At 35.3% G+C, this 22,303-nt stretch overlaps 2 protein-coding genes across 2 annotated transcripts; both read left to right on the forward strand.

Annotated features, from left to right (window-relative positions):
- The first annotated feature begins 785 nt into the window (after window positions 1-785).
- LOC141670794 (receptor-like protein 4) lies at window positions 786-10,453 on the forward strand. Its single transcript, XM_074476791.1, has 9 exons — window positions 786-1,097; window positions 2,225-3,280; window positions 4,430-4,577; window positions 5,849-5,920; window positions 6,388-6,459; window positions 7,336-7,407; window positions 7,491-7,568; window positions 9,324-9,505; window positions 9,930-10,453. Exons 1-9 carry the CDS (start codon window positions 1,028-1,030, stop codon window positions 10,049-10,051), a joined length of 1,872 nt encoding a protein of 623 aa, XP_074332892.1. The 5' UTR covers window positions 786-1,027; the 3' UTR covers window positions 10,052-10,453.
- Window positions 10,454-12,093: 1,640 nt separating this feature from the next.
- Window positions 12,094-12,543, forward strand: LOC141673646 (ethylene-responsive transcription factor 12-like). The gene has a single exon (XM_074480393.1). It carries the CDS (start codon window positions 12,094-12,096, stop codon window positions 12,541-12,543), a length of 450 nt encoding a protein of 149 aa, XP_074336494.1.
- The last annotated feature ends 9,760 nt before the right edge of the window (window positions 12,544-22,303 follow it).

Here is a 22,303-nt window from a genome sequence, read left to right on the forward strand (position 1 = left end):
TGTAACATAGCCCTCGGTGAATAGTAGTATGCACCATATATATATGTTGATAACTGCTAAATTATATTTTCTTTATTTGCAAAGTACTGTTGGTTCTCAATATAGATTTAATTTTACATTTTTATTTGTTCAAGTCATGATTGTAAAATTTTGGAATTGAAACTAATTATTTAAGTTACCCATTAAGAATTAATTGGAAAATCGAATAAAAGTTGATATTTTTTAATAACATTTAATAGGTTTATCTTACTTATAATTATTACACCATTCAAAAATAATTAATAGTGTTTTACAAATCAAACTCGTCAAATTTTTATTTGGAATAGAAATTGTAGGAAGTCTTCAGACCTAACATATAAATTTTTATTATTGTTGGTAAAGAATTATAAGAACATAATTAAATAATTATCTCCCATTCACGGTCCACCCCAACTCATGTAACATTTTTAAAATTTGTTTGATTATTATGTGGAGTACTTCTTTCCTTGGCTTTTTTTTTATTATTTTCGCTAAATACTTCTTCGCTGATCTCGCCAATATCTATAATCTACTCCTAGGACAAATGATGTGGCCATTATTAGACAACTTGAAAAGAAAAGTTAAAAGATGCTAAAAAGTCCACAAACCATGCAATTTGCTCCGGTGTTCGGAATAAAAGAATTAAACAAGACTACATATGTAACACTATTAAATCAAATAAACCATAAAATTGAATAAAGGGTGGTGAGTGGGAGATGCTTCAATGTCACGGGTCAAAATATGACTAAACACATACACATATAGAATTTAACGTCATTTTATATCTACAGACACACATCCCGAATCTCTCTCCTACTCTCTCTCTCTCTCTCCAAAAATAATATTGAATGCTCGTCTGAAATGTAGTTGCTTTACTGCTTTTTCACTCACACCCTCTCTCTACGAACCTTGTGTCTATCTTTCGGTATTTAGAAACCTGTAAGTATAATATGGTTATAGATGGATTGCTTTGAAGTGGGATTGCTTTAGTTTGGTTCAAATCTTGAAGATGTACTGGCTTTTCTTGCTGTTATTCACTTTGTTTTTAGCTCTTCCACCTTCATTTTGTAGACACCATGGTTAGCTCTCTTCTCTCTTATTCATTTGTATATATTTGTGTATGTAAAGTTTATTATAATGCTTCCCCAATCACTTCTGTGGTAGAAGAAATTACAAATCTAAAATTTGTGATAAATTTATGAAATTATTTGTGGTGCGGTTTTTTAGTTAATGATTAGGATTATTATTGGTGCTACATTTCAATTAATACCGGAGTATTTTTTTTTCATATATATAAATTTGGGTTGGAGTATGATTGCTGGTGTTTTAGTTTAGCATTGGGGGTATTTAATTTTTTATTGGTGTGGTGTAAATGTATTAGAATGGACCAATGCTGTCATGTTTTTTTGGTGTGAAAGGCTTGAGTAACAGTAGAGAAACCCAAAAATTTATAAGGATGTTTCCGTAAATAAAACAGTGACATTTATAGTGAGAGTGCACATTTTTTACGATGAGGTTTGTGAAGAATATGACGGGAAGTAGTAATTGCGGATGAGCCATTCATCACTAATTTTTTGGGATCCAGCAGTGGTTTTAGTTTATATGAATATAATGACGGTACAAATGAAAATTTAGCTATAAAGCAGCATAGTTTCCATTCAGTTCTCATTTAATTTAACTGACATATTCCATTTAGTTATTGATGAAGAATGTAATTGATAAGAAATGCATTCACCTTTTAGAATTTAAGAATGTGATACTGTGAGTTATGGAATTCTCTTAATCAGTGCAAGTTCCATCTTAGAGCAAGTCCAGTGCATACCTATATTTAGTTGTATGACTATGATATAGAACCAAATCACATTATTATATTCCAATTACATAGCCATTCTTGGTTGGATAAATGCATAAATAGATACCTGGTTATATATTTAGAGCCAAGGATGACTATAGGCATTCTTGCCATATCATACACTAAGTATAAATGGGGTGCGAGTTTGTCCACTAACCACTTTGAATGAACTGAAAGAGTTAAATAAAATTTTAATTAAATTTGGAATTAGTTTCCAATTTGCAACTAGCATTGCAGTGCAAGTTCAATTTTAGTACTAAAAACCACTTTTTGGTGCCAAATTATAGCCATGGCTATATTATTTTACTTTTAGCATTGGACTTGCTCTTAAAAGTCTTGTTATGCTCACTGCAGGACCCTATGCTTTGCGAATAAGCTGTGGAGCTCGTGACGACATCCACATTCCCCCAAAGAATACAAAATGGCATAAAGACATTGCATACACAGGAGGAATAAATACTAATGCGACACTTCCAAGTTCCATTTCACCAGCTCTTACTACACTTCGGTATTTCCCGTTATCTGAGGGTCCAGAGAATTGCTACAGTATCGACAAAGTACCCAATGGTCACTACTTTGTGAGAGTCTTTTTAGGGTTGGTAAAAGAACCCAGTTTTGATGATGAACCTTTGTTTGATGTTTCTATTGAAGGAAGCCTGATATCTTCTTTGCAGTCTGGTTGGAGCAATCATGATGACGAGCGGACTTTTGTTGAAGCTCTTTTATTTCTTACAGATCACTCAGCTTCTCTGTGCTTCCATAGTACTGGTCATGGAGATCCTGCTGTACTCGCAATTGAAATTCTTCAGGTTGATAATAAAGCATACAACTATGGTCCGCAGTTTGGACGAAGAACTATTTTACGAACTGGCAAAAGACTGAGCTGTGGTGCTCCGAAACCAAAATTTGATGCCGACTTAAATGGGGATCACTGGGGTGGTAACCGATTCTGGAATTCTTTTAGTTCTTTCGGTCAACATTCCGATCATGTCATATCAACCAACAATAGCATCAAGCAGGCTTCAAATGCACCCAACTCTTTTCCAGAAGCTTTATATCAGACTGCTATTGTCAGTACGAATCAGTCTGATTTATCATATACATTGGATGTGGATCCTAACAGAAACTACTCAATTTGGTTGCACTTTGCCGAGATTGATCCTTCAATCAAGTCAACAGGACAGAGGATTTTTAACATTGTGATAAATGGAAATACAGCATTTAGAGATGTTGACATTGTGAACATGACTGGCGATGTTAACAGCGCTCTTGTACTGAACACGACAGTTGCTGTTGTAGGAAGGAGTTTAACGGTAACTTTACACCCTACAAAAGGCAGTCATGCAATAATCAGTGGTATTGAGATCTTTGAGGTCATCTCGGCTGAGTCCAAGACCATGCTAGATGAAGGTATAGCATCCAGCTTATTTATGTTCCAATCTACTTATTTTACTGAATTGACTATTTAATATGCAGAATTAGCTAGCCACATTAGCGTGGCGGATGCAAAGGGTGAGTTGGTTTCAGCCCACCCCTGCATGATACAATATTATGTGCATATATTAGTGTATTACAAAAAACCAGGAAGCATGGATGGTAAAGATTTTCTCCAATTTACCAATTGTATTATATACTCATAGTTTCGTACCTAAAACTAATTTCCTATTATTGAAATTATTTATATAAAACAATTTGTTAATTTATTTTAAAGTTCTATTCAAAAAATAAATAAAAATGAACTTTTTTCAGTTATGTTCAACAATAAAGAACTGACTATTTAATTCTATTCAACAGATTCATGTATGTCTACATCTTTGACATATTTTGTACTCTTTTTAATGTACATCAGTTTTATCCTGTGGCAGTTAATTTGGAATAAAGATGTTATGAAGTTGCTTTCATAGTAAAGAAACCTAAGGAAAACAGTTACTTCTTATAACTTAGTATAATAAACTGCGAAGAAGAAATCTAGCTTATTATGTTGGATTTAAATATCATATCCACTTGAACTTTTATGTTGAAGAAAAAGGTCTTAACTGAAGTTCAAAGGTGAATCTGGAAAAAAGTTGGGATAGACATGTGGTGCTCATCCACCTACTAATGTATTCATTGTCATAGTTGTCTTGGCTTGTCAGTTTTATGTTTGTCTTTAGTAATCTTTCTAAACTAGTATGTACCTTCGTATTTAAATATTTTTTTGACTAAGGCTTTGTAGTTTCGTCCATGATTAGTTTTCTTTTTCCTTATAAGATTTTTAACTTCTCAAAAATAGAAAATTGATCATACATGGACCTGATATTTTTTAATTTTTTTCTAATGGATATGATATCTATATGCAAAATTGGCTTGGAGTAGAACTAGTCTTGTTAAGCATGGTTATTTGTTACAGATATTTCTAAGGTAACCAATGCTTAAATATACATGGCATCATTCAATAGGTTAATATAACACGTATGCTAGTTCATCTTACTTCTTTTGCATAGAAGCCAAACAAAAGCAGGTGATAGTTAAAATTTTAAAATTTAATGAACAGTTAAATAACGCCTCCTTTTTCTATAGTTAGGGCCTTGCAGGCGCTGAAAAGTGCACTGGGCCTTCCACGTCGTCTTGGGTGGAATGGTGATCCCTGTGTTCCACAACTGCATCCATGGAGCGGAGCAGATTGCCAGTTTGATGAAGAAAGCAGCAAATGGGTCATCGATGGACTGTATGGAATTATTTTCTTAAATATTTTTTGCTTTATTCTTTCATTTAATCATTGTTAAGTTGTTTGATTTCATATTTTGCCTCATCATCATGTTACAATAACTCTGAAAGCAGAAAAAGCCACTGGAGCTTGGTTAAGTAAAAAATGATAAAAGTCTATTGTTGAATCAACAATAAGTTTATACAATTCACAATAAGGATTGTCATCTATGTTCCCGACCATATGACTTATCCTATTGTTAATTTGATCTTCATTTATACAATTTACAATAGTTACCACCTGACATAGTTGTGTTCATGATTTCTAACTGGACATTGTAAATTGGTGGTTGTTTAAAAATATTTTTTTGAAGGGACAGAGAACCATTTTTTAATATATGTAAAATGTCCCAAATTTTTTAAGGCATGTGATCCTTATTATTGAGCTTTAGCTAAATCAATTTCTGTCATCTTATGCTAGGATATAGCATTCTCTAATTGTGGGACTGGCATAGTTTTGTCACATCATACTTATTGATATTAAAGTTGATTTGCTCCTACCACTCACCTGATGGTTTAAATGGCTGCTATTCATCCCAACTTTATAACTGATGACTGTGCCTTAGTATATTAATCTGATTTTCATTGCAAACGATTGACTTAAGCTGACAGATTTGAACTTTTCTCCGTAGATATGAATTATCTTCTCCACCTTTTTGATTAGTTATTATATATACAACTACAGTATCATTTTTATCGTCATAGATTGGTATTGATACTCTTAGTGACCTTTGGTGTGTACGCTACATCCCTGCAAAGGTTTTTGTAGTTATGAAGCATTACCGTGTACAAATCTGGATTCGGCAGCCTTATTAGAGACCTGAGACTGTAGAGCACATCAGCACTCTTACAAGTTTTAGACTTGTTTGTTGCCTAGATTTGCAGACCTCTTTTTTATAAATAATTATTGTGGACCTCCTTAATATAATCAATGGATGATTTCGGCTTTATTAACCATATGCTGAGCAGTGAGCAGTATCTTCTTTTTTAATCATAGCTGAAGTGTCTATCAATTTTGTTCCTTAAACTATTCATTAGGATATCTTGACAGATCAATAAATTGAAGTTGTGCTTGTTATTACCTCTGTTTTCGTCAAATACAGAAACTTAATGTATAATATTCTACTGAAAGTCAGTAGTAATAATGGTAAATGGTATTTCTTGTCTATCAGAAGCTTTTGACATATATAGCTGAACGTGTCATAATAATTTCATCTCCTTTTGCAAGAGTAGTGGACTTGACAATCAAGGCTTGAGGGGTCGCTTGCCAAATGACATGTCTCGGCTGCAACATTTACAAAACATGTAAGTTCTTCACATTCGTCTGTAAATGGATATGTCTACGGCGGATCTCTATGGATTTGAAAGACTGCACCTTTTTAGGAGTTATGTCCGTCTTCTTAATTACTAGCATGACAAGAGTGGACCTACTATCGGCCAATTTCATTTTATTCTCTTTGCTAATAGCTAATTTGAGGGTTTAGTTGTTAATTCTTTCAGTTGAGGATTATGCTACAACTAACAGTTTAGTAGCCTTTTTTAGCAATATTTTCATCAGATCATGTATCTCGTAATGCTATTTGAACTCCTATGTCCATTGACCTTGATTTAATAATTGCAATTACTAGCAAAGTCAAGTCAAGTTAAGTTTTTGGTTTCCTGGATTTACATTGATTAAGGTTATTTTCACAACCACCAATGTTGCGACTACCATAATTATAATATTTGGCATTTATTCTCTTATCTTTCAATCTAATTTTAATTATTTGCAGAAACTTAAGTGGGAACAGCATCCACGGGACTATCCCTTCTTCGCTTGGAGCAGTTACGAGCCTGGAAATACTGTAAGTGTACCTAACCATTATAATCAAGTTGGAAACACGAACATTGCACTCGTTACTAACGCAATTGTTTATTGTTCCAAGTTTGAGATCAATCATATAATCTCAAACCTAAAGGTACTTTGTCAGTTTTACATTTTTCTTAAATAATTCTAAAGGAATGGACTTCACTTTAATCTTGTAGAAAAAGGTGTGGAAGAAATGAGTGGTATGACAAAATTATAGACGGTGTTAATATGCTTTCGTACAAACAAGTTCCTGTAATTATAGGCATAGGTACAGCAGAGCTAATTAGATCTTCAAATCATCCAACAAATCCCTTGATAAAGTCCTCTAAATCACCCTACAATATCCCGTAGTACCAGCCTCTAAATTGCCCTACTACAGTAAATTTAGCCTCTATATATCTGTTAACACCTTTAGGGTTTTAGACGAGTTGAAGCAATAACAGCCTAATGTACACATCAATATCACAGATTTACATTTGTTAAACATATCAATATTTACAGCAATACAATAAACTAATACAAGAAATATCGGGGATGATAACTGAATAAAATTGACATAGAATCCATTAGACCTCAATCTGTTCATTTTTCAGAAAATTATTTCTTGAACTTGGTTGTAGCTTGAGTGCTCTGTACATTGAATTGATATAAACAGTAACAGACAGCAAGATAATATCTTAATTCTTTCTCTTTTTTTAAGTAATTCTATAATATTAAATCCTACATTGTTTAACCTATTCTATAATGTTATACATTTGGTTAATAGTTTTCTCCCGTTCTTTATTTTTGGAAAGTCACAGTTGGTAGTTTATTTTCAAGTTTTTTACTTCTTGGCTAGTAATCTGATGTAATATCTGACATGGCATTGCAGAGATCTGTCTTACAATTTCCTCAACGGATCAATTCCTGAAAGCCTTGGACGACTAACATCATTACGCAGACTGTAAGTTACGCCAATCATTATTTAAGGGTGTGTAACATTTGTGCATACGCAACTTATAGCATTTCATGTTAATTGGATTTCAGGAATCTCAATGGCAACTCCCTTCATGGAAGAGTCCCAGCTGCTTTAGGAGGAAGGCTTTTGCACAGAGCTAGCTTTAAGTATGTTTCTCTTAGTCTCATTACGATAGTACTTTATTGTTATCCTGTTACTTCAAAAATTTCCTTATAAAAGGGTAATCCAGGGTTACATGCCTACATCAGGACACACAGCCCATTTGGGCTACGTACATAAATTCGATTTCATACCTAAATCAAGACTTTAATCAAGGCCAAACATCTCGTAAAGAGTAGTGAGAATCAATTAGTTGGAAATGAACTTATGTTAGGATAGCAATGGTGACCGTGTTAAAATCTCAGAAAGCTTTAAGAGTTCTGGGATCACCCTATTAACTATGAAATTACTGTCCATGGTCCAGTGACTCATTCCTCCTGTGGCTTCTTCAATAATAAATTACGGCCAAGGCACTAGTAAGTTTCGAATAAAGTGCAATAGGTTGCAGGTTGTTTCAACCATGTTTAGTCTCCCCTGGGGTGTTACCTAAACAAGTACTACTAGTCTTCCTTGGGTTGTTACCTAGACGAGTAATACTACCCTGGTGTTTTAACAAGAGTTCATGTCAGAGTATCTGATGGCCATGCGATCTTAAGTGCAAATCCACAAAGCGCTGGAGCAGTTCATCAAGATTCGCTATTATGACATTTACCCTTTGTGGTATTACTATCAGGTCATTGTTGTTTCACATCTAAGTAGCTGATTTTAGCCAATTGGCAATTACTCTATATATCCTTTTTTTTTTTTTTTTTTTTTTTTTTTTGTCACATTTTTTTTTTTTATTTTTAATATCTCGCAAAGTAGCCTCACCACATCAGGTGAGCCTAATCCCCTTATGTTGTGTTTGGTGGGGTGAAAGAATTGGGTGGTTATTGAATGAAACTTGTAATATTTGGAACTCTTTTACCCATTTAACTAATTTTCTCCACAAATATCATCATGAAAAAATTGCATTCCCTCATTTTCTTTCACTCTCCTTCCTACCTCTACTATTTCGCCTTTATTTTGTTCAAATTACAATTTCTCATTCCATTACATTCTCCCCGACCAAACAGAGTATTAAATTCTGTTGGGTTAAACCCAATAGGTGGTATGGGCTTGGTGATAGAAAACATAATTGGATTGGGTAATAATTGTATGGGTACACAATTATTATCATAATTGAGTTGGGTAATATTTGTATGTGTTGACAATTATTATTATAATGGGAATGGGTAATAATTGTATGGGTAGACAATTATTATTGTAATCAGATTAGGTATGTCTTGTTGGCTAAGTTTGTGATGGCTATATACATTGGGTCATGTTATTGTTTGAATGTATGCTTGAGTATTGTTTGACTTAAGTATCGCTTGAGTGAATACCGTTTGAAGAGATTGATTGTATTATTGATAATTGTTTGGATTAATAATACAAGTTGGGACGTGGGTTTTTCCGCGTCATATATTGTGTGTGTATTTTACATTGTTTGTTTAGTTCTATATTTGTGTGTATTCCCCTAAGAGATTCGGGTGTGATTCCGTGAGGCGTGACGTGTGGTTTGCCTTATTAACTGTATTGAGAAATATATCTCGCCCTTTGGCATTACTATTAATGTCAGATAATGCTTAGTCCACTAGTCCGTGTGTTCTTTATATTTATTTAGTCTACAGTCTACTGTGAGGAATGAGGTGTAGTTCATTTTAGAGGTAAACTTGGGACTTTGGCATTTCTTTCATGTTCCTCAGTTGAAACAGCATAGCATACATGTCTTTATACTTGTGATACATTGCACTTGGGATAGTTACCCTGCATATATTCAGTTTTACAGATAATGCTGGTCTATGCGGAATACCTGGATTGCCTAAATGTGGGTCTCATCTGTCTGTTGGAGCAAAAATTGGAATCGGGCTAGGAGCATGTGCTGCATTCATACTCATGCTCATCTGCTCAACTTGTTGGTGGAAAAGACGGCAGAATATTCTCCGAGCTCAAAGAATTGCAGGTAACCTTATCCTACTAGTGTCAAACAGCTTAAATGGGCCATAATGATTTCGCGGTCTTTATCCATATTCTTTTGATTGTAAAATAAATTTTGACGACAAGAGCTTTTAGTGAAAAGTGATAGCATCACAGAACTATGGAATTGTAGAATATTGTTTTATTGTAAGTTATCGCCAATCCAAATTGGACTCCTATTTTGAAACGATAAGTAGCTGAGTCTATACTCCACTGGAAGAGGTGATGGGGGGATAAAAGAACATGATTTCCTGCTAAAGATTCTTTGTCATACAAACATGTACATTGCTTTAAGAAAATTACAACTGTAAAGAGAATAACATGAAGACCCTTCAAAATAATACAAAACATAGCTTATAGGGAATGGTTGTTTCAAAAGCTTATATTCTTTTTATCTTTGATATTCGCAGCAAGAGAGGCTCCTTATGCAAAAGCAAGAACACAGTCTTTACGTGATGTTCAAATGGTCAGGAATTATAGCCATGGTCATACCAGGACTGCTGCTGAGAACGGACCGCCCTTGCTCTCCTGACTTCTCCAGCAACCTTCAGATGCTTGTATCTCAGGAATCCGGAAGGCTACTGATCCTTGTATTTTGCTCACCGGTGTAGGTCAATATTTAATTTCCACTTATTGGATCTACGGGCGTCCTTCTGTCAAAAGCATCATGTTCTTAAATCACAAATTGTGTCATTTTTAGAATCTTGTATATTATCTTCATACCCTCCCATGTAGTTTGTTTCAAAATTTAGCAACATTTGGATAGAATTTAATACTAAAATGTCCAGTTACACAAATACTCGGAAGCTGTACTTGAGCTATTCACTTTATTCTTTAATAATCTCTGCAATGGCTGTCTAATTGTATTGTAAGACTTGCATTGCCTCCTCACAGATATGCTAAGAGGTTGCTTCTTATAAAATTATTACAAGTACCCTATATATCTATTAATTACTCTGCTTATACCAGATGTTCTAGAGTTTCTCAGTTTCCGCATCGCTTCATCCTGGTCTTCTATATGTTCTCCTTGGAAAAAAAGTTTCATGCATGACATGGTGTCTCGTTTTGCAGCTAAAAAATCCTGATCTTCTATATGCATGACATGATGATTTATTGAACCGATCCAATAACCGGTTTAATAAATCATCCGATTTTAAAAAAAAATACCCGATAAATCGGCAATCATTACCTCACGATTGGTTCCAATTCCTGAAATATGTAACCACCGAAACAGGATTTTTACAACAAAATCACGAAATAAAGAGTGCATAGTGGCAGCATGAAATACAAAAGAAAATGGCAAGATAAGTGAGAGCTGTCTCCAAAAACCAGAACACTATCCATCTTCATCTACATATACTCATACATTATACACTTGCAACCACGTGGGAACTTCTGAATAATGACTCCATTAGTCCACACACTAGTACAACTGCACACTGCATGCATATGTGTGCTTGGAGTTTAGTGACGTACAAGTCTTGTTTTGAAATTATACAAGCTGGCACTGTAGCTGCAGAGAAGGGGTTTTAATTTTTTTACAGGATTCCAAACACTGCCTTCCAATCAGCTACAGACACCACTCGCCTGATTGCTTACACAACCATCCATACTCTGTATACTCTGTCGTCTGTAGTAGTAATACTAATAAAATCTTAAAATTTAATCCGAACCTTGATAGTGCAGCGCTTGTGCATACTTGTACTTGATGCCTAGTGGAGTACAATTTATATATTCATACATATATAGCCTAGAAGCCTAGTAAATGCATGTGTAATCAGACTTGTTGCATCACAAGTACTGGAATCGTGTCAGGCTCATACGTAAGCCCCCGCACCGTCTTTATATCTGTTCGCAACTACCACCATCTGTGCAAGAGACCCTTGATACATTTGTGCGACTAATATCTCTCTCTCTTTTTGTCTTCTTTTTAATCAGGATACTATCCTCACCGGTTTACACCAGCCTCGCTGCTTTTAAAAACAACTAGCACACTATCATCACTTTTACTCAACTCTGACCATTCATTTCAACTAAGACCCCATTTTTTTAATTTAACAATAATTTAGATGAAATACTAGTCTAGCGATCAAAATCAATCATACTAGACTCTATTTCATAAAATTGTTGGTTAGATTTAATCGATCAAAAAATTCAGAGCAAAAGTAATGGATTTCGTTAAAAAAATTAGTTTGCTTGAACCACAATAAAAAAGGAACATTTTTTTAGTTGAGGCGTTTCAAATGTCGGCCTATCATTTTCACAACTTAAAAGAAAAAATCAAAACCAAAAATACCACACGTTTTAAAACGAGTCAATAATACACACAACACACGTACATGAATATACAAAAAACCCATGATCAAATCCAACGGTTGATATCTCACTGGCAACCCAAACTCCTCAGCCGCAGACAATAACAACTTGAAACCCTCAATACATCTATATATACAAACCATACATACATTGTTTATAACAAACCAAGATAATGAACCTGTGCCATCTAGTACTCCTTCAGCCGACGATCAAAGGTTAAAACAGTGGGCCCACTTTACTCTCTCTCTCTAAAAGACCATGGCATCCACAAAAGAAGCTCACTATAGAGGAGTGAGAAAGCGTCCATGGGGCCGTTACGCAGCTGAGATACGCGACCCGTGGAAGAAAACTAGGGTTTGGTTAGGCACTTTTGACACGCCAGAGGAAGCTGCGTTAGCCTATGATGGAGCTGCTAGGTCACTTAGAGGTCCAAAGGCTAAGACTAATTTTCCGGCGCCGGAAAATGAGTTGAGTCTTGATCTGAACATGCCGTCCGATCACCGGTGGGGTGGTAACTCCAGGAGGGTAATGATGCGTGATTTTCTTGGAGACCCGGTTCAGAATATGGGAGGTGTGAGCCGCCGTGGAGTGGTGGTGAATAATGGTGGTCCGGTGCCGGAGAGTTCGAATACCGCGGCGTATTTGGGGATTGTACGACGGGGGTTGGGGATAGATTTGAATGAGCCACCACCTATGTGGCTTGCATGATGATGATGAATCATGAGTAGTGTATTTTCTTAACATATTTTACTTTCGAGGTTATTATGGCGTACGTATCAATGTATGTATATATTGGTTTCCTTTTATGAAACATTGCAAATTTTCGATGCTTTCATTTTTTTTTCCTGATTATTAGTGTGGTACTGAACTTTAGGGTTGTCTGGTGTGTATGCGTAGGCTGTCAATGGATCGGGTTTGGATCGCATCAGGTTTGGATCGGATCACTCTTTATCCATATCCTGATCCATATCCTGATCCATTTATTTTTACCGGATTCGGATCGGATCATAGCCGGATTTTTTAGAGCATTATCCATATCCTAATCCGTAGGATTTTCGGATTTTCGGATCGGAGCAACGCTCCGTTATATTTAGAAAAAAATTAAATTTATAATATGTTGAAATCACTATTAATAATAATGATTCGCAAAACCAAAATGCAAAGTTTAATAAAAAAATACATCATTTCACAAATTACAAGTTTATAATCCATTCTGCAAACTTAGAAACATGGCAGTAGCATAAAAAATATTACAAACACTTCAACGAATATATAAAGAGTGGTATTAGTGGAATACAATTCATGTTTTCCATTGTTCAGTCTTAGCATGAAACAAGCAAATTAGAGAATTGCAAACAATTTCTGCGAAAATAGAAAATGAACAGAGTTATACATTTCATGATCCAACAGAAACAAGCCATTGAGAGACTTTTCGTATAATATTAATAACGAAACGTACATAGAGGGACTTCTCATCGGAAACAGAAAAGTTATTCTTGTCCAGAATGAGGAACAACGGAATTGAATGTAATAATAATAAATGAATTTTCCATATTAGCTTAATTTAACAATGTAACTTCAGATTTGCTTAATTTAGTTATAATTATAAAATATTTTCATAATAGCTTAATTTAACAATGTAATTATATATATATATTCTGATCAGATTATTTACGGATCGGATCTTATTAAATCCATATCCTATGTATATCGGATCGGATTTTTATCGGAACGGATTTTTTTCGGATCGAATTTTATTTTAAGTGATCCATATCCGCTTCATTGGCCCTCGGATCGGATCGGATCTGATATCCAATCCATTGACAGCCCTATGTATGCGTAGACACTTTTGAGATTTAATCTTAAATTTATAATTTAGGTAATGGTTTCTTTATTTGTGTATTTGTTTATTTATTTAGTGTTGAATAAATCAGTTGTAACAAAGTATTTTTGTTAACAACAAGACTAGGTCAGTGGCATTTTATTAGAATAGCGTGGAATATTATTTTAGTAGTGGAGATAAAGTAGGAAGTAATTCCTTATTTTTAGGTGTCACCTCTATAGCTATAGGTGTTTAAATTCAAGTAATGTAACGTTCATGTAAAACACTTTAAAATATTATTCTTCTCTTTTAGTTATAATATATATATTAGTTGTTCAATGTAGTACTAACAGATATAAACACAGGCTTAAGTTTACTATCTATATTTGTCTTTCAGTACACATGTATATGTGATACATGATCTAGTTTAGTCTCTACACTTTGTATCAGAGCCTATGGTCCTGAATAATGGCTATACTCTTGTTGAATATGAAAACCCATGTACTTATTGTTAGTCATAGGAGCGGTCCTTTTGTTGGAAGCATAAGTGCATATGACACTCATATTTCCTCTCGCTATGGTAATTTTAGTTATCAAAATAAGTTTTGGTGTGCTTCAGGTATCTCAAGTTGTGATGCAGGTTCAGGTGGTTCTCTAGTGGTGGTGCAGTTGTGCACACGAGTCAATCTCCAAGTGGTGACAGATGGGCAAATAGGAGATATGGTGGACCTGATGAATCTTATGGGATCTTATGGAAATCAAGCTGCATATGTTACAGTTGAAGATTGGCTTAGGAGTAAGCAATTTCTGTGCCGGTGGAAAGCTAAAACCTTGTGGTGGCGGATTCATGAAAGATAACTATGATGATGCACATGAAAATTCAGGATAGATATGGAGATTATGGGCAAATAAGTATCTGTCATATGGGCAAATGCGACGTGCCAAATGAGAAAATTAGCAATGCCAGATGGGTAATACAACGTACCATACGGGCAAATAAGAAAAGTCATACGGACAAAGAAGCAATGTGTTAGACGGACAAAAAAAGGGCCAGATGGGCTAAGTATTAAAAGCCAGATGGGTTATGGAGTGCCAAACGGGTAGAGAAGTTGAAAGCCAGACGGGCTAAGTTGGAAGCCAAATGGGATAAAAGCCAGACGGGCTAAGTTGACAACCAAACGGGTTCATGAAAAATTTAAGATTAAGGGGGTGAATGTTGCGATTTAATCTTAAATTTATAATTTAGGTAATTTTTTATTTATTTGTGTATTTGTTTATTTATTTGGTGTTGAATAAATCAGTTGTAACAAAGTGTTTTTGTTAACAAGACTAGATCAGTGGCATTTTATTAGGATAGCATGGAATATTATTTTAGTAGTGGAGATAGAGTAGGAAGTAGTTCCTTATTTTTAGGTGTCACCTTAGTAGCTTTAGGTGTTTAAATTCAAGCAATGTAATGTTCATGTAAAATATTATAAAATATTATTCTTCTCTTTTAGTTATAATATACATATTTGTTGTTCAATGTAGTACTAACAGATGTAAACACGGGCTTAAGTTTACTATCTATATTTGTCTTTCAGTATACATGTATATGTGATACATGATCTAGTTTAGTCTTTACAGACACATGCTAGTACTAAAAATTACTCCTTGCGTCCCGCTCGATAGTTTACGTACACTGTTTGTACGTATTTCGAGGTTTCAATAGAGTATAGTTTCATAATATTTTTAAAAAAAAAAAATTGGATAAAAGTTTAAACATGAAACTTTTTTCAGAATTTTTTTAAAAAAAAAATTATGGAAGTATACTTTAAACGAGCATTGAAAAGCGTGTCGTAAAATAACGTAAACAATCCAGCGTGACGGAGGGAGTATAAATTTAGCTTTTTATGTACTTTTTGTAAATATTTTGGGTTCGTCATTATTAAGAAGAGTAAGTCAATCAATAAACCAAAATAAATAAAAGTTATTGCATGCTCATGAGCATATCATAAGAATATTTATTATTTAATTAATTAATATATTATCGCGTAAATTAGATTGAGTAAGCATATGACTCGTGTCGAACATGATCATGGAATGATTACTCATATTATTCGATATTAATTCAATAAGCATATTGTGACAAAAAAATATAATCATGTCAAGCACGGTCACAGAATGATTACTCATATTATTCAGTATTAGTGTTTAATTATTAATGATATATTTATTTTATTATTTATATAATTATCGGAAATTGAAGCTGAAATTAGGGTGAAATTCAATAAGTTAAATTAAATAAATCTTCTATAATTACGTAGTTACGGGGAATCGAACCCGAGTTTAAAGTGAAACTAATTATTAAACTATATGATGTTAACCAAAATTTTATATTTTAATAATATTTATTATTATTTAAATATTATGTTACTATTATGATGAATCAAGACCGAAATTAGAGTGAAATTTAAGAAGTGAAACAAAATAAACAAATCATGTATAATTGAGTAATTGCATGGAATCGAACTTGAGTTTAAATTAAAATTAACTATTTGGACTATACAGTGTAATTATTATCTGGTACTCCATTAAAATAGTGTTTCCCTTTATTAATAAAAGGTATAAATTTTGACAAAAAATAAAATGTATAAATTATCAACTTTTATTCTCATTTTTAGTTTATAGACTTAAGTTTATAACTTCTTTTACATTATTAACATTATATTCCATCAAAATAGTGTTTTTCTGGTTGTTAAAGAGTATAAATTTTTATCTTTTATTCGCGACTTTTAGTATACATGGCATAACATATCGTTAAGAGTGACGTTTATACAAATAAAGAGTTTCACTGTTGTTAGATAAATTTTTATTTGGTGGAAGCCCGAGTTTGTAACTTTATTATTAAACATTATTATTATTATTATTATTTATTATAGTGGCATACTACGGTATACATGACATGCCATATCATTAAGAAGGATTTTTGCTTTTAATAAAGATACGGGAAATCGAACCCGAGTTTGAAGAGAAACTAATTATAAGATTATATGATGACAACCAAAATTTGGTATGTTGATATTATTATATCCGTTATGGATTAAAAACTAGGTCATATTTATTGCTAGGGTTCGTGAGTTCGAGACTCGATTTGACTGCTCTCGTGTTTCGTGATTCAATCTGCCTTAACAAGATGCCTACGTACCTTGCTATGTGCCAAGGATCAAGTCAAAAAAACGTAGTTCTGATATATGAGGTGAGGCTCCTTATATAGGCATGGAATGCCTTGGAATTGAATTAGGGCTAGGAGACTTGGTGGACAAGCCTCAAATTTAGAGTGGACTTTGGAGTCCTAGGAAGTAGCAGACTAATTCTTTATCTCATAAGACCACTTGGAGGTTGATCCACAAGGACTCATATCCTTTCTAGAACTTTTAGCAATAGTTGATTTTTCCCATTTTTATTAATTACGAAAATAATTAATATTCAGGGTTTTTTGGCCTTCATAAATGGGCTTTATTGTTAGCCCCTCCTGGGCATAATTATGCGATATTAATTACGCAATCAGGGTTTATTTTTCTCCCTATCATTCCCCCCCCCAACTTTCGGGAAATCGTAAAAGATTCCGAGGAACTTAAGTTCATTTAATCCCGTACAGGGTATCGTTTTATGCGTAAGGTGTGGAGCGACCTACACATTTACAACGATTTGCCTTGTATGTGGCTTCAGGGTAACCTCCCTATTATTTTCCTTAACTTATTCCTATTTTTAAGAATTTTCTGGTATTTTTCCTTAATTTACAGGAATTTTCCCTTAATTCTGGAATTTTTCCTTAATTTATAGAATTTTTCTTAATTTACAGGAATTTTCCCTTAATTTCTAGAATTTTTCTTAACTTTTTTGGAATTTATTTCAGAAATTCTTATTTTCTGAATTTCCCAGAAAATTTTCCATCTTTCATTCTTTCTTCTTATTTTTGTATAATTTCGACCAGGAATCCATTCGACCAGGATCCTGGTCGAATTATGGTCCCAAAACTCCTGGTCGAAGTTCCTTTCGGTCAGGATGACTCCATCAGAATCCTGACCGAATTAAACTCTCATGTTTTTTGAACATGCATAGATTCGACCAGGGTAATTCGATCAGAATCCTGATCGAATTTCGGTCAGGATTTATTGTACAATTAGATTTTGACTGAATTAAGTTCCAGAAGTTTTGTCCAAATCCTGGTCGAAAGATCGTGGTTGAAAAAAATATTCGATCAGAAAATAATGATCCTTAATTCCGTCAAAAAATGGGATAACCACCAGGTCTTGACCGAAAATTCTATCAGAAATTCAGATCGAGCGTTCCTGATCAAAATTTCCACTCGTGGAAATTTTTGACCGAATTACACCTCTATATTTCCTGGTCGTGATGTTTTTCGAGCTGGTGCTTTCAATCAGGAATTAAATCATAATCCTGATCGTATTTAGGTCATGATTTTAATTCTTGATTTGATTTTTGATTAGGTCGGACTTTTCATTCATGGGCTTTTTACCGGGGCCCCCTTTTCCATGGGCTTTCTTTATTTTGGCCTATTTTTTCTTGGGCTTTTCTTTGGCCCATTCTTTATCTGGGCTTTTGTTTTGACCCACTCTTTATTTCAGAATATTCTAGAAACTATAAATATATATTTATTATTATTTATTTATTTATTTATCCAGGAGACTTCTGGAACTTCCTTGATTTTGGGTCCAAGCATTTGTGCTGGGCTTTTAGCCGGTTATAACCGGTTGGTCTGCCCTTTTTACCGGCCCAGTGACCTATTGGGAGTCCTATATAAGAGTGGGGGGAGTGAAGTGGTTTCTCACACTTTACTTTCTCATTTCTAAACTCTCCTCTCAAAACCTCTATCCCCATCCTTAAAGCTTTTTCCGGTAAAATCAGCCTTTTTCGGCCTCCTTCTTCCTCCTTTCTTCGCTTTAAGCTTTACTCCAACCTCCATTAATGGTTGACAAAGGTTTATAAAGGGCATCGAAGATTGCTTCAGCATCTAAGAGAGGTAACGACATTGAAATTCGCTCTTCTTATATGTCGCTGATAGATATGATTAATACTAGGGGAGATGAATATTCATATAACGCTCATTTAGATTTCTTTGATTATTTTAAGAAATGGTATGAGGCAGATGCTATTAAAGAACTTAACACGACTTATAACGTTCGCCCTCCCCTTAGGATAGTTCCTACTGAAGGTGGTGATCGTACATGCCACTGGAAGCCTGACACTTTATTTATTTATGCTGATGCCCTAACCGCGGAGCTGAGGTTTCCTTTTCATGAGTTCATTCCTAGATTATTAGCTGATTTGCAAATCAATCTTTGCTAAATTCCCTCAAATTCCTGGAGATATATCCTTTGTTTCATGGTTTTATACCTTAGTAGTGGTTTTCCTCTTTCCGTAGCTGTGTTTAGAAAAAAAAAATTAATTCTATAATAGTGCCCAACCCGGTTGGGTTTATATTAGACAACGACCCAAGTCTCCACAAAACTTCAATAGTGCTTCAATCCCTGATAACAACCAGCACCGGAGGGATAGTTTTGTTAGGCTCGGATGGGAGAATGGTGACTGGGGCACACTCTTTAGATCCTCCTTCGGGAAGGTCACTGATGGCAGCCCTAAAACCATCCACCTATCTCCCGAGGAAACTATCATATATAATGAGCTTATAAAGGATAATGGCTAGACTCCCAGCTGGACTTTGTTAGAGGAATTTTCTTTGATTCAAGTGGGACTTTCCTCAGTCTCTACGCAGGGTACTTCTTTTCTTCCCTTCCCATATTTTCTTCTTTTTCATGCGATATTGACACCACGTATCTTTGTTTATCCCTTTTTGCAGCCACTAAGGAAATCAACAATGAGAAGTTGCCTGTTGTTGAGGAAACAGCAAGAATGAAAAAGGCCCGGCTTGCGGGGTTAGACCCCCGTGGTAAGGCAATAGAGCCTAGCTTTCTGAAGAAGTATAAAGAGCCCATGGTGGAGGCTTCTTCTGGGGGGACTGAAACCCTAGCTACTCCTGCTTCAATAGCTACTGGTGCTTTCCAGCCTCTCTGGGGATTCCGTTTAGCGGATACCGTGGTTGGTTCCACGAAGCACGTATGGGATTGGTCCTATCACTCTGTTACCCCTAAGGACTTCACTGATATGGTGGTTGGTCCAGACTTGGAGAGGATAAAGCTTATGGGTGCCCAGTCTCTAGCCTCGGTAAGGGTCTTCCCCTTTTAACTCCTCTTTTTTATATATACTTGTAACATTCTTTTGCCTTACACCAATTGTTATCATTTTGTTTCAGTCCAACACTTATTTCCAAGCGGCTGTGAGGCAAGCCGAGTCCTGGAAGAAAGCCTCGGATAATGCGGATAACGCCCTCAGGAGGCAACAAAGGAAGTATGTCGCGCTGGAGAAGAAGATGAAGCACAAGGAGGAGGAGCTAGGGGAGGCTAATGCTGAGCTAGTTACACTGAAGGCTGAGAATGACAGAATCATTGATGTTTACCTAGATACGGATGAGTTTGCTCAGTCCATGAGGGTTAGGGACAACACGGTGTTCCCTGGAATTTTCATGATTGGCTGGGACACGTCCCACGGGACTGTGAACGAGGCTTGTCCCGACATTAAACCGGCGGACTACGTGTGCCCCGATGATGAGACCTTACTACAGAGGTTTCGTACCCGTGTAGTTGTCTCGGATGATGGGCATGTTTGGCTGATGACTTATAAGCCAGCTTATGACTTATACGCCGGTAACAACTTATAGAGACTGTTTGGCGACCTAATTTATAGGTCGAATTTATAACTTATAAGCTGATAAACTGAATGTTAGTAACGACGTACTTTTTCTTAACTTATTTTAATTTTTTACTTTTTTTATTAAGTGTAATATTAAAATCTATGTTTTTAAATATTTTTATAACTTAAAATTCACGAATTAAGAAAATTGTATTTAAAAATTATTTATTTTAGATTATTTAAGTAAAAAAATCCGACTTATAAGTAATTTATCCAAACACTTATATAACTTATAAGTTTTTATCCACGTATCATTTATAAGTCACTTATGCATTTTAAGTTATAAGTTACTTATTTTAAGATTTCCCAAACGGGCACGATATTTCTCAGGATCAGCTTCTTCCCCCTCCAGAGTCATCTTCCAGACCTGCTGCAGCGGATCTTAGCTCTTCTTCTTCCGAGATCGGCACTGCTGACACGTCGAGTGAGAGCGGAGTGGATGACAACATGGATGATGATGGCACCTCTGCTCCTTAGAATTTTCATTGGCCATATTTGCCAAGTGATATTTAGGCTTATACGTAGTAGACTTTCAGGTTCTGCGTGTGCCAAGTCCTTGGTACTTCAAAACCATCCATAGTTTCCATCTTGTAAGATCCTCTTCCTTGAACACTTTTGATCTTGTACGACCCTTCCCAATTTAGGGCAAACTTTCCTTTCTGCCCTATACCAGAAGCTTCTACTTTTCTTAGAATCAAGTCACCTTGTTTGAAGAACCTTTCTTTCACCCTTAAGTTGTAGTAAAAAGAAGATTTTTTCAGATATTCCACTATCTTGGCATGTGCCTCATCTCGTACTTCATCAATTAGGTCAAGGGATAGCCTTAGTCCTTCCTCATTTTCTTCAATATTGTATACTTGAATTCTGGAAGACAAATGTGATATTTGTACAGGAACAACTGCCTCCGCTCCATATGCCAACATAAAGGGTGTCGCTCCGGTAGTGATCCTACAAGTAGTCCGATAAGCCCAGAGTATTGGGAGTATTTCATCCACCCAATTATTCCAGGATTTTTCAATCCTCTTTTTCAGCCCATCTAGAATTATATGATTTGCCACTTCCGCTCGTCCGTTGGCTTGTGGATGAGTTACAGAGGTAAACCGTAAATCAAACTCATTCTCCTCGCAATAATTCCTAAACTCTTCATTATTGAACTATGTTCCATTATCGGTGATCAGGATACGAGGGATTCCATATCTGTACATGATATTTTCCCAAAGAAATTATGCAATCTGCTTGGTTGTGATTTTGGCTAAAGCTTTAGCTTCAATCCACTTAGTAAAATAATTTATAGCTACAATCAGGAACTTCCTTTGTGCAGTGGCCATGGGAAAAGGTCCAAGTATATCCATTCCCCACATGGCAAAGAGAATGGGTGAATTGATGGAAGTCAACATCTCAGGGGGCTGACGAACAACCAGTGCATGTTTCTGACAATGATCACACTTCTTCACATATTCTTTGGTATCGACCATCATCTTTGGTCAATAAAAGCCTAAACGAGTTATCTTGTGTGCCAAGGCTCTGCCCCCAAGTGTTTCCCGCACATACCTTCATGTACTTCTTCGAGAACCAAACGCGCCTCATCAGTCCTAAGACATCTTAAGTAAGGAACCACATAAGACCTCTTGTATAAAATTCAATCGATCAAGGAGTATCCCAGTGCTTGCACGGCCAACTTTCGTGCCTCAGACACATCATTCGGAAGCCATCCAGTTTGAATATGGGCATTAATGGGATCCATACATGATGTCCCCAGCCCTATATGGGCTACAAGCTTAACATCGATGCTTCGTGTTTTCAAAATACGGAAGTACACAATCCCTGAACTTT

Source organism: Apium graveolens, chromosome 7 (assembly GCF_009905375.1).
Source record: "Apium graveolens cultivar Ventura chromosome 7, ASM990537v1, whole genome shotgun sequence".
Lineage (NCBI taxonomy): Eukaryota > Viridiplantae > Streptophyta > Magnoliopsida > Apiales > Apiaceae > Apium > Apium graveolens.